The following is a 12,401-nucleotide window of genomic DNA, read 5'->3' on the forward strand; positions in this document are numbered from 1 at the left end:
TCTGCCTTGTGGGTGGAATATTTCAACCCTTTGAGTCAGTGATAACAAACAAAGCTCAATATTAATAGCATATTTTTAAATATAATCATCTCGAATGCAGCGCAGCCTACACAGTGCTGTTGCGTAAGGTGTGATATTAAGCAGGCAGATAATAGTCTATAAATGTCCATTATATTTGGTGAAATAAACAGTTTGTCACGATCATGCGATAATTTCAAAATATAATTAAAACAATGTGGTTGGTGATATTAGAGAGCAGTCTGTGGACATTAGTTAAAGAAAGATACAACTGTAGTGACTGTAAGTGAGCCTGATATACTGCTGGTCCGCCTCTGCATGTTTAGACTGGATCTACTGCCAAAATGGTGCAAAAACTGCCATTTAAACCAACACAGGGACAACATTTAACTCCCAACTCCGCTTAATTGGTTCTTGAAAATCTGTTTTTACCCACATCAACAACCTCAGTCCTGTACATCCCAAAGCAATATTCCCCTCCTGCTTCGTGCGCTCTAATTTACTTGTCCTAGAAAAAAAAAAAAACAACAACAAGGATCTGTTTATAGTGTGAGAGCCTGCACGTATCCAGCCGCCCACACAAACCCCGCCTGGGAAAAAATAGGGAGGGTTGAGTCAATGTGATCTAATTCATGCAGTCAAGAGTATGTCCTCACGCAGACAACCTCAGGGCTCTCCCACTGCGCCGCTGCCTTTCATCTGACGCTCAAGGGACAGTTTTGGAACAACAACTAGACCATCTTTAGTTAATGTAATCTTCAGCCATTGCGAAGGAATTTAGAGGTCAATTGGTAAATAGTAAAAGTGTCCCCCAAATCATCTGCCACAAAGCAATACGTTTCTGTACATCAAGCTCCTGCGATCAAATGTGAATACTGATGATGTGGAGGAGAGGCGAGAGCTTTAAGAATCCTTGACAATACATTAAACACATTATGGTTTTAATCGCTCTTTTATTGCAGGGACAGATGCTAGTAATTATTTTCATATTCTAACATGAAAACGGAAACAGAGTAATCCCCAAAGATATTTATACAAAGTGGAATTGGAATGCAATAATCTTATAATCCTCAATAATGTTTTAATGGGCTCTCACCACTCACAAAAATATAACTCATCACAATTAAATCGCAGGTACAGGTAGAGCCAGAAACTGATGATGTGACTAATGCTTCTGGTTATGTTGGCATCGAATGAATATCTAAAAAGCTCAAATTAAAGATGTAAAAAACTGAGGTAGACACAAAACCACAAAGAGACTCGTAATGCTGTAGAAAAATAAAAGTGTCTGAAATAGTCTTTGAAACACCGGGAATCCAAAATCCATTGTTCTCGTCATTGTTATGTCATTGCCTGAGCTGAAGGCGACTGAACCGGCAGTAGGAACTCGGATGTGAAGACGGCCTCGGCGTACTCCTCCACCACGTCCTGGAACTCAGCCGCCACGTCGGTCAGTGCCTCCGCCAACAGCTGCTCCGCCAGACTAAGGGACAAGACAAAACCAGGACTACGGGTCAAAACTATACATGTGAAGTGCAAATACATATATTAGACGATTATTACGCAACAACTTTGTCGATTGTGACAGCGGTGTCGGGGACGGATTTATCCCTTGGGACTGAAATCTCAAAGCAATCCATCTATTATGCAGATTTGTTTTGACCTTGTAATGCTCTCTTGTTCATAAGAAGAGGTCACAATGAACCAGTTGTACAGTGCTTTGTAGATCGTTACACTGCATGCCACACTCAGCCATGTTTCTGTGAGAGAAGTGGGCAATGAGGATCACCGCTCAAGTGTCTTTACCAGGGACACTGACAGTCTGCTTCCACTGGTGCTCCATCCAGTAGAATTTAAATTTGTGTGCAAAACAGAAGACTAGGATGACCAATAAAAACCTTTCGGGCCTCTTTGCTGTACTTCAGTAGCCATGTCTGACCTGTCAAAGTTGTCATATTTATCACATTCTTCTTATTCAATATTTTTGCAGTATGTTGAAGCTCAAAACATGCTTTTAGAATCGTGTACTGCAGTAACTTAAGAATTCCCTTAGTTATGCAAATCGAATGCAGTGGGCGAGCGATATGAACAGTGAAAACAAGGGAGAGAAATTACACAAGAACAAACTGTGTACGGCACCTCTGGGAGTGATGTTATGAGTTTGTAATTGCAGTGGAAATTGATATAGAATTGTTTCAACTGTACACCTCGTTTATTTTCTGTAATTACCTGTCTGCAATGGCCCAAGGACTGATGCCCCCAGTGCTCTTGAGACCCACTGCACCCCGGTAAGCCTCGTAGTTCTCCCGATATTGCCGTATGCTCCTCAGCGTGTGGCTTGGCACAGAAAGAACAACACCTCTGGCCCTTTGCACTGCGACCGGGAACATGGTGCTGCTCCTGACCTCCTCCGGCGACCTTGTGTCCAACGAGACTCTGCGCCAGAAAAGAGAAAAATGCACGTTGACAAAGTGCGATATTTTCCATTTATCAGGATCTATCCCCGCTGCTTGAATGGTCTGTTCAGGGCAGACGCTGTGGAGAGGAAACAAATGCGTCTATTGAGAAGACAACAAGAACAGAGTGCAGCACTAGGATAGAGCAAAGACACTTGCTGCGCTCGATACAAAACCCAGGATAATGAATTTACGAGAGGTGTCAGAGTGCAAGCAGTGAGAAGGAGCTCAGCTGGGCATTGGCATGGTCTGGTTTTATAATCCTCACTGTTTGGACAAATCACCCTGCCCGGGCGACGCCGCACTCAGAGCTATATTTAGTGTGGCTGCAGTTTCCCCAAAGCAAAACGCCGCTCCATTGTCCTCCTGGGCCTCAACTGAACTTGCCACTGTTTTGATTGTAAAGGCTACACACCACGGGGACGCCATATATTTGAAAGTGCCAGAACAGGCGACTATGCTGTGAGTGCAAAATAGGTCAATTTACAGTCGAGTGGCCATCTGAGGACGGCTGTGTTCGGGAGCACAGTACAGCCAAGCGCAAATTCAGCTTAATGCTTTTCAGAGGCACCTCTTCTGAGTTTTGTATTACTTGCAGATGCCAAGTCACAATAAAGCAGATTATTGTATTATCTGCTCCATGAATTTACGTGATTGAGTACAGTAGACAATAGTTTTATGTAAGATGTTGTTCTTTGATTCAAGTTTAGTACTGGCACACAGCATGAAGCTTAATACATTCTGTCCAGCGTTTCATAGTGAGCTTAAGATATAATACATTTTTTGGTCAATTTTGGTTCAATTTGAAATGTGTTGTATTAGAAAGAGGAAAACACATAACACATTTACAATACAGCAGAGAAGAACTGTCATCTTCTCATCATTTTACTTGACCTGCTGCGAGAGCCGTGGCAGGTCAGTCAACAGTATTCAAAAGGCTCAGCTCCTCACCATGGAGACATACATCTTATCTGCTGGTTTGCCCGTTTTGGAAAGATACAATCTCTCAAAACACAGCCAGGCTTCACAGCAATGGCCTGTCATTTTACGAGAACACAATGTCATTTACAATATTTTTATTCTGGGCAGATAATGAGCATCTGATAACATGCCTCGAAAATAATATTTGACCCTAATTGTTGTGTGTACTGCAATTTCCCCCAAAGCTAGTACACATTTCCTTTTGCATAATTTTTAAATTATTGTATTTATTCTATGTGTTGTTGCCGCATCCGGTGTGCGCTTGTTTGAGTGTGATGAGAAATGGCATTCTAAACAAGCAGTGAGTACAAGCGAGGCGACGCCACACACTGCTGCAGCTGAAATAACATTCTTTTATTCCAACCCTCTGTGTTCTGTGGCTATGAATAAAACAGCATCTTTCTGGTGACAAAAGCTCTTCAATCATCCGCTTTGATGCTGAATTGATTGTACAGGGGCATACTGCTACATTAGCATATGGCAAAAGCTACATGTAAGTACATTTAGTGCCTTTTTAAAATTATAGCAATGTGCCTGTATATGCCAACAAACAGTTTTGAATCCGAATAATTCAAGGTTACATTTTCAACCTTTCATGACAATAACATTTCTGTCAGTGGCTCTGTTGGACATGTTTCACCCGTGGCAACATTACCTCACACACACAGCGCACAGAACTCTTTAATAGGATTCAGTCAGCCTGACGTGTGGACGAAAAGCATCACCTTCGCTCTGTAGGTGAGTGTCAGGATGGTGTTCATTCAGTACTGCATGAAGTCACTCCATGTGCACCACAAACATACAGTATATATCGGCTATAGTAGATTAACTACATCATAAAAAATATGAAACCCCTGCCTTGAAATTTTTGTAATTGAAAACAGCACCGAGAGACAATAATATTTAGTAAATAAATTCAATATTGCATTATATTTCAATTCAACTTAAGTTGGATGGATTAATTTTGATTAAAATTATGATTAATTGTAATTTCTCTAGTCTTTGTTTTATGCATGCATTAAAACAGGTAGCAAAACTACAGTTTCAATTACAATTATATTTAGTGTTTGTTGTTACAGGTTCAATGGGTGAGGGAACTGCTACATGACATAACAAATATCATGTTACGTGTATAAAATACTTGCGCATCAATCACAAACAAACAGGTAATATTAAGTGAAAACTGAACACGGGCAATGTAAAAGAAAGGAAAATATGAGCAGATTAAGTGGTACACACCCAGTCTCCAAAGGTTTCATCAGGATTATATCAGCAGCAGGGTTCAGCCGCTGCACTGGTTGTGTCAGTCTAATTGGTTGAGGAGAAGATGGCCTGGAGCCGGGACCTTTGCCTGAAAGAGCAAAGAGGAATAAAGAGTGGACAAGAACGTGATGTGGCAAGACAACAAGCATTAAAGCCTTAATATAATAATAATGTGAGCTGAAGTGCTGTCTCCACCCACAGGATTAACATTTAAACTTTATCTTGTATAATACGTTACCTGTGTCTAGTGGTTTGTCCCAGTTAAGAGGATCTGAATATATAATAGATGTAACTCGTCTCCTCACTTGTTCCTGGTCCCTCTGCTCAAACACATCACAATACATCAAACATCAACAGAGATCTGAGATCAAAACAATAACTAGCTTCTTTGACAGAAACTCATAACAGATGCTATAAATATATCAGAGCCAAGCATGACCTTTCTTGGTCAGAGTGACCGTTCTCTGGTGGGTGGTTCAGACGGAAGCCTCACCTGGATTTCCTCCATGCGAACAAGCATATTCTCCAGGGTGCTCGTTTGCATCCTCCGCTGGGCCATGCCCTCCAACTGTCTGTCTGTCTGCACTGCCCACGCCGCTTGAGCCGTGTCCTCCAGCAAGTCCTCCAGGAGAGCCTCACTCAGCTGCTCCACACTTTCTGCAGACTGCTCAAGACAAATATGTATATTTACAGTGACTATACAACCCCAAATTAAAATAGTTCTTATTCTGTAAGTGCCATAAGTAACTTTATGAATCAGTCAGCTATACATTCTTTCCTTGTGCAACATTTTCAATTGGTCTGTTTTTTAGTGGGGAAGTAGTTCTGCATTTAGAATCACCAAATTTCTAACAAAAACAAAAGCAAATATTTACATCCAGTAAAATGTTTGTTGGTTTCTTTAAAAATGAAAACACAGCACAAACCTGTGGTTGATCAAGAAATGGCTGTACATTTTCAGGAGCCTTCTGCGCTCCCTCAGCCCACCGGGTTGGCGAGATCATTTTAGACCTTTAAACCAAAAAACACCCACAATGCATCTGTCACGGATAGAGCTTTTACATACTGCTATAATACAAATAGATATAGATTATATATTATATTTCTAAGTTAGACGTTGCTGTAGTTCCCCTAAATGATCAGTTTGATATATTTACTGTAAAAATAAAAAGTTTTGTTTTTATGTTCTAATCTATTAATTAATCTAATATTTAACATTTGGGTTTACCTTAATAACTGGAGGCGCTGTGTTTCCTCTTCACTGAGCTGCTGAAGCTCTTTGAGTCTCTGCATTGTCATCTTATCTAACCATACTCTCCTGCAGCAGAAACAGTTCATTAAAAACATCTAAACTTGTTTTGGTCAGAAGGCAGCAGGGCCACTCATGTGATATTCATATTAGGTTTTAGGTGAAGAATTGAGCTTTGTACCTCATTGCCTCTTCCTGGGCCTGTTGCTTCTTCTCCAAGTTTAACGATGGCCCAGCGTTTAACATGCTCCTGACATTGGCTGGGCGCTGTTGGCTCTTTTCAGGAGAAAAAAGACACCGAGGCTCTGGTCTTGTTTTAGGTGGAAGGTATCTAAATAAAATACATATACAGGGTAAAAGTATAAAATAATGATGTGTATCATAAATGGTGTAGCCAAACTAGAACCACAAATATTAGAAAATATGTGTATATTGTTTCAAAGCTTATACAACTTGAAAATGGACAAAGGCTCACCGCTGTCGAGGAGGAGAGTGAGGTGATGTAGGTATCCAGGGCACAGACGGCTCTTTCTGGGGCAGCTGGTTCACTCTGAGCTGAGATGAAACTGTAGGCTGGAGGAAATTTGTATTTGGTGCCTGATTTTGCTAGGGAAAAAAATATTTATGTAAGATATAAATCTCATAAAGGTATTGAAATTAGCAACATTTGCTGGATTAGTTCTTACTTTATTTTGAGTGGTCTTCCTAAGACGTCCATCAGCTCTGATCTCTTGCTCCCTCTGCTGGACAAGTTTTTCTACACCAGCTCGTAGCACTTCTCTTCTGTGTGTCAGAACATTTGACACAGCTTTGGGTTTTCTTGGGGCCTTTTTCTTAACTGTTAAAATAAACAAAACCGTTTTATTTTTATTGCAAATTCAAACTAATACAAATTCTTGAGTAGGATTCACTTTTACTGAATTACTGAGTCCCAAATGCAAATGATTGCTGAGACTGATGTAGGGGACTGTTTACCCGAGACAAGGACATGGGTCTCTGAAGAAACTAGGTAAATATTAATAAATGTGTTTATGTCATCTCTTCCACTAGGAGCTTCACGGTTAAATAAAAACCTGCAGGAGTCAAGTGATTCGAACAGCAGGGGGGATACATGCTGCTCTTGTTATACCATCATCTCTTTGTCAGTCCTTACAATCTTCAGCATAAACAAAATAATCTTCTAACAGTAGGAGACCATTTGTTTTCTTTTTACCCTGTATGTGTTTTGCTGCTTTTACAGGTTGAGTCTGATGAATAACGGCATAGGCTCCCCGGGATGCAGTGATTGATGTGCAGTGGTGAGGCTCCCTGGGTGGAGGGCATGCTTGCACCTGCATCTTTCTGAGCTTATCTTGTTTACTGAGGGCTGAATCTAAAATCTAACAAAGACAAAAGAATGAAAATAGGAATCCAAAAAAATCTTGTCAAAATTACATTTATAGTACCAGTCTCACCTCTAGCTTTTGCAGAATGTCAAGGGCAGACTGAGGCACAGCTGACCCTTCATTCAACTCAGCCTTAGTAGAGCACAAACATAGTTGGCGAATAAGCTGGCCTAAATCTTTAAAATTAGGCAGAATAGTACAGTGAGTCGTATCTGAGAGCTGCTGGATGAAAACATGTAGTTCTCGGAGAGCACCACGATGAGCTGCTGCAAGTCTCCGTAGAGATGTTGACTATATGAAATTATGGAAAATGCATTAATATAGCACATACTATTGATTACAAATAAATGAATTACTGTTGTTAAAATCAAGTAAATATACCTTTGTTTTCTGATAATGTCCCTTTTCTAAATGTTCTTGTACTTCTTTTACCTATTCACGAATATGTATGTCAGAAATCAATTAAATCAAGTCAAGCTTTTATAGAATAATATGATACCTGATTTTGAAGAGTATAAATAATACTTGTAGAACGAGCGGCTTGCTTCTGTTTGCGAATATCCAGCTTTGTTTGGTCATCTGGCTCCAGTGGTTCCACAACTTTCTGCTCTGCTCAAAATAGATTTTTAAAAAAGACATATTATAACATTAACATAATAAATAGAAGTAATATGTACTGTGGATTGGCCAATTACCTCTGCTGGCAACCTCCTTTGCTTTCTGGATGCATACTTCCAATTCATGTTGCAGCATGAGTATTTCATGGACTAAATGATTGTGTTCTTGTAAACCTTGTTCTCTGGTTCTCTCTGACTGAAAAGCCTGTGGCCGATGAGTTGTGGGGTATTTATGCGACGTGTCCCTTATCAACCTGCCTTTAGGTTTAGTTTCTCTGTCTTTCGGGCTAGAAGCCGGTAATTTAACTTTACTTGGTGTAGCTTCAAGCTCCTGGAAGAAGAAGGATCACAACAACCAGTTACACTGATAATACTTGATTTAAATATATCAAATATTTAAGTAAAACTAACTGAAACATGTCATATCATACCTGCAACAGTTCTACATCACTTGTTTCGAGGAACGAGGCTTTTTGAATTTGTTTTAAGGTAGCTTTGTTCAATGAATCAAGCCGCCTTCTTCTCAAGTCTCTTTTTGCTAGTTTCACGGCTGCATTCAGCTGCTCCTCAGACAAAGTTGTGAAGCTGATGGAGCTTTTGCTGTGGTCTTCAAATGTGTGTTCCTCTGGCAAAGGCAACAGCTTCTCTATCACTATTGCAGTTGGCGGATCAATATGAGTGGCACGTTTCCTGGTGCTTGCAGGGATGGCTTCATTGAATAATAACTGAAGGGACACATTATTTATATCAGTATTATTGTTCCAGATGATACTTAATTTTGGCTTACATTATTATAGCTATTAACGTTACAGCATTTGATAATACTATTTGCTATGTTTAACTTTATTACCTATGTAAACAACATTGAGTTAGTTGTGCAAAAACATAAAGTTCAGTATATTATTTTGAGCTGGTATGTTTTTGTTGGCTTACCTTGGATCCTGTCTTTGATGGTGACCACTCTCTGGAGTCATTAACATTACAGTTTGGATTAACAATAACCCATCCCTTTTGCCGACTTGTCCCTGGACTTCTTTGCAAGTATTCCGCCGTCATGACTGCGAAAACATTTTTAAAAGAGTAGTATTATGTCATGTTTCGAGATGACTGCAGACAGCTTGGCGTTAACAAGCAAGAAATGAATAAGGTTGACTTTCTCATAAACCAGTAAAACTTTATCCTGGTAAATTGTATCGGTACCACAGACATATAAGGTAGTAAAATAATAAATAAAATAGCTCTTCTGGCTGTAAAAACATGATTATCTTTTTACTTTTGTATTTCTTCTCCACAGTTTTTGAAACACCGCCATGACAACAACAAAGCGCTTCAAGCGGAAGTAGATTTGATTCACTACGGTTCCTCCAAAGGATCAAAATTGTTTAGTAGAAATATAGACATAAAACCCCATTGAAGATTATACGAAGAGGAACTATATGTATATGATTTAAAATAGTATTAAAGCTCAAGTTTATATAAATCTAATGAACAATAATAGCAAATACAGGTAAAGGACTCTTCCCTGGTACGGCGGTCCCTTTAAGAACCCTTGACCGAAGCGGATACAGTGTAGTCAGCTTTTGCACGTCTCATACCAGCACCCGCAGTATAAAAACATTTAATTTGACATCAGGACATTAGACGCGGGGTAAGGTATTGACGTTACATGAGAGAATAGTTTCTTTAAATCATGTCTAAGTACGAAGAAGTCCGTGTGCATGGCTATAAAGAATTTTGTCAGGCTTTGGATGACAGAAAGGGGAAGGACATTTTTGTATATTTCTCTGGTGATAAAGATGCAAGTGGGAAAAGCTGGTGTCCAGATTGTGTAAAAGGTAATTTCTTCATAGACAACTGGTTACAGAAATGTGTTCTTTGCATGGTGATGGTAACACTATATCGATCAACTATTTTGCCTTTCAGCTGAACCCATTGTCAGAGGGGAAATGAGCCATCTTCCTGAGGATTCTGTTTTCATCTACTGTCAAGTGGGAGAAAGGGCTTAGTGAGTAGACTTTCTAGTTTTTTCATATTTTTTGTTTTGTTTTATTTGTATTCTTTAAAGCCCCAGAGTCGGCTATTGTTTATGCTCATGTAGCAATGACAATTTGACTGTGCAAGAGAAAATTGCATGATCTTCATTTGACTTTGATAAGTGTGTATCTTTTGTCAGTTATGCACATTAAGATATTTATTCTTTCATTTATTTTCCAGCTGGAAGGATCCAAACAATGATTTCAAGAAGACATTAAAGTTGACAGGGGTTCCAACGCTTCTGCGATATGGCACAGTAAGACACATTTTCTGCTTGTTTTTGACCTATTAATTTGGATCATTTAGCTTACACTTTTAACAATATAATGCTACATTTTTGTTGCTTATTTTCTTACAATTACTTAACAAATATATTTTCTTTTTACCCGCAGTTTTTTTGTAGTTTAGTCATTATACTAACATTTCAAACTTTATTTCGATACCAGGGAAAATGCTTGATACATTATTTTTGATACTACAGTGATAATAAAACACAATTCTCAACACAAATTCTAGTAGTTTCAATGTGTCATAATGTGTTGATAAGGTGTATATAGTTTTTTTTAAGAAGACAGACAAGTGAATTTATCCACTGTTTGATGAACAAAGTTATATTGTGTTTATGCAACAAAATATCAATCTCCCCTTTGTCATAATGTTTCAGCCTCAGAAACTTGTGGAAGAGGAATGCTTCAAATCAGATATTGTGCGAATGATGTTCACTGAAGACTAAAAGTGCCTTCTACACACCGACAATCTGTATTTGTTTTTGTGTTTTTCACATGCGAAATATTAAATGATGTTGAAGAATGAAGACAAAAATGTTGATTACACTGTGTCTATGTTCAGATCCATCACCAATGTCTTATAATCAATAATAAAAAATACACAAAGATGCCAAACCAAACAGTGCAACATTGAAGGGTCGAACTTGATTTTTCACACCTAATTGTACTTACCTGGTTTGTACACTAGATGGCAGGCTCTTCCCATAAGTGTCAATTACGCCGATTTTTTAAAAAAAAAATAATTTAAAAATCAAATAAATTTCACTCAAATGGTGACAATGTGTATCGCTTGGTTCATAAAGTCGACACAATCATTATTATTATTATTATGACAGAAAATAACGGTAAAACCCATGGCGCTTGGATTAGCATGTAGCCTGTGAAACCAGCAGATGTCACGGGCACACAGCGTTAGCATCATGCGCTCCATTTAAAGCCGGAGCACATTCCTGCACAGCGCGCACACGCACCCGGCACTGGCGCGGCGGACACACGGCGGGCACACGGCGGCGGAGCGAGCTCTCTGTCCCTCACACCGCTGGAGCTGGAGCTGGAGCTGGAGGTGGTGGTGGTGGTGGCGCACGCTTGGTAAAACCCCCACGACACACGGCGCGTATATGAGGAGCAATCTCTCGGCGACGCGGACCGTGCACGCTGCCGCTGCTGCCATGTCGGACTTTCTCGTGGACCTACTCGGAGAGCGGCTCGTCGACTGCGAGAGAGCCGAGGTGGACGTGCAGTCACTGGGCGCCAAGCTGTCCCTGGTCGGCTTGTTCTTCGGGTGCAGCCTGAACGCGCCGTGCAAGCAGTTCAACGGGAGCCTCAGCGAGTTCTACGGCAGGTTCAAGAAGGGCTCGGAGCACAAGGACAAACTGGAAGTCGTCTTCGTGTCGTCCGACCAGGACCAGAAACATTGGCAGGACTTTCTGCAGGAGATGCCGTGGCCCGCGTTGCCTTTCAAGGACAGACACAAAAAGGTAAGAGGATGGTCCAGGAGTTGTGTTTTGTTGAGTAGAATGAGTGGAAAGTGTGTTGATGGTGCAGATGATGAGTCCATGCATCGCATTGTGTACAATATGATAGTTTTGTGATGGACAGTGAGTAGTCAAATGAGCAAACACAAGTGTAGAATTAATAAAACAACTCATAACTATTTAAAAAGTACAAATAGTGAAACTGCACTTATAAGTTGAAACGAGAAAACAGTGTAACATTACTGACTGATTGCTTTATTTAGTATAGTGTTGGATCTAGTTCTTTTCTCCCCTTTGCAGCATCACATCTGTAAATCCCACATGAGTGTTTCATTGAAAAGGACACGCTGAAAAACACAGAGGCTCGTGGGGTGCAGGCCACAGACTGAATGAAGTTATGCATTACACACAAGTGACTTAACATTTAGCATACAAGATACATTATTTGGCTATTATGATTGAGAAGCTATCTAATTTTCCATACTTAGTTTGTAGAGTCACACTGTTGTATATTTTAGCATTAGGTGTGTGGTGATGAAGGCCTTCTATAGTGTAAATATAACACTTATAACATTTGCAACTTCATCTGAAATGCATCTCAATTTACTACATCAAAAATCAAGAAATAAACACATT

At 39.8% G+C, this 12,401-nt stretch overlaps 3 protein-coding genes across 3 annotated transcripts in view; 2 read left to right on the top strand and 1 right to left on the bottom strand.

The window, feature by feature from the left end:
* Positions 1 to 1,077: 1,077 nt before the first annotated feature.
* On the bottom strand, positions 1,078 to 9,301 carry kiaa0753 (KIAA0753 ortholog). The gene is made up of 18 exons (XM_072464351.1): positions 9,243 to 9,301; positions 8,903 to 9,027; positions 8,401 to 8,694; positions 8,048 to 8,300; positions 7,852 to 7,961; positions 7,734 to 7,784; positions 7,422 to 7,643; positions 7,181 to 7,346; positions 6,654 to 6,805; positions 6,443 to 6,573; positions 6,149 to 6,298; positions 5,947 to 6,036; positions 5,645 to 5,729; positions 5,212 to 5,382; positions 4,957 to 5,038; positions 4,695 to 4,806; positions 2,248 to 2,454; positions 1,078 to 1,501 (listed from the first exon to the last, which is right to left on the bottom strand). Exons 2-18 carry the CDS (start codon positions 9,023 to 9,025, stop codon positions 1,360 to 1,362), a joined length of 2,541 nt encoding a protein of 846 aa, XP_072320452.1. The 5' UTR covers positions 9,026 to 9,027; positions 9,243 to 9,301; the 3' UTR covers positions 1,078 to 1,359.
* Positions 9,302 to 9,521: 220 nt separating this feature from the next.
* Positions 9,522 to 10,890, top strand: txndc17 (thioredoxin domain containing 17). The gene is made up of 4 exons (XM_072458471.1): positions 9,522 to 9,804; positions 9,893 to 9,974; positions 10,184 to 10,259; positions 10,668 to 10,890. Exons 1-4 carry the CDS (start codon positions 9,660 to 9,662, stop codon positions 10,734 to 10,736), a joined length of 372 nt encoding a protein of 123 aa, XP_072314572.1. The 5' UTR covers positions 9,522 to 9,659; the 3' UTR covers positions 10,737 to 10,890.
* A 537-nt stretch (positions 10,891 to 11,427) lies between these two features.
* Positions 11,428 to 12,401, top strand: part of nxn (nucleoredoxin) — a 38,138-nt gene continuing 37,164 nt past the window's right edge. Inside the window, exon 1 of the mRNA XM_072464359.1 lies at positions 11,428 to 11,768. Within this exon, the coding sequence (XP_072320460.1) occupies positions 11,460 to 11,768 (309 nt within the window). The 5' untranslated portion in view covers positions 11,428 to 11,459. The remainder of the gene's footprint in view (positions 11,769 to 12,401) is intronic.

Source organism: Eucyclogobius newberryi, unplaced genomic scaffold (assembly GCF_026437365.1).
Source record: "Eucyclogobius newberryi isolate DKJ021-1_F unplaced genomic scaffold, fEucNew1.0.hap1 SCAF_10, whole genome shotgun sequence".
NCBI classification, from domain to species: domain Eukaryota; kingdom Metazoa; phylum Chordata; class Actinopteri; order Gobiiformes; family Gobiidae; genus Eucyclogobius; species Eucyclogobius newberryi.

What these genes read in the sequence shown, in the direction of transcription:
- kiaa0753 (XM_072464351.1), bottom strand. Translation starts at nt 9,025, where the DNA reads ATGACGGCGGAATACTTGCAAAGAAGTCCAGGGACAAGTCGGCAAAAG. An exon ending in CACTCTCCTCCTCGACAGCG is followed by an intron (nt 6,299 to 6,442) that starts GTGAGCCTTTGT and finishes TATTTTATTTAG; the next exon opens with ATACCTTCCACCTAAAACAA. An exon ending in TTCGCATGGAGGAAATCCAG is followed by an intron (nt 5,039 to 5,211) that starts GTGAGGCTTCCG and finishes GTGTTTGAGCAG; the next exon opens with AGGGACCAGGAACAAGTGAG.
- txndc17 (XM_072458471.1), top strand. Translation starts at nt 9,660, where the DNA reads ATGTCTAAGTACGAAGAAGTCCGTGTGCATGGCTATAAAGAATTTTGT. An exon ending in CAAGTGGGAGAAAGGGCTTA is followed by an intron (nt 9,975 to 10,183) that starts GTGAGTAGACTT and finishes TTTATTTTCCAG; the next exon opens with CTGGAAGGATCCAAACAATG. An exon ending in CGCTTCTGCGATATGGCACA is followed by an intron (nt 10,260 to 10,667) that starts GTAAGACACATT and finishes ATAATGTTTCAG; the next exon opens with CCTCAGAAACTTGTGGAAGA.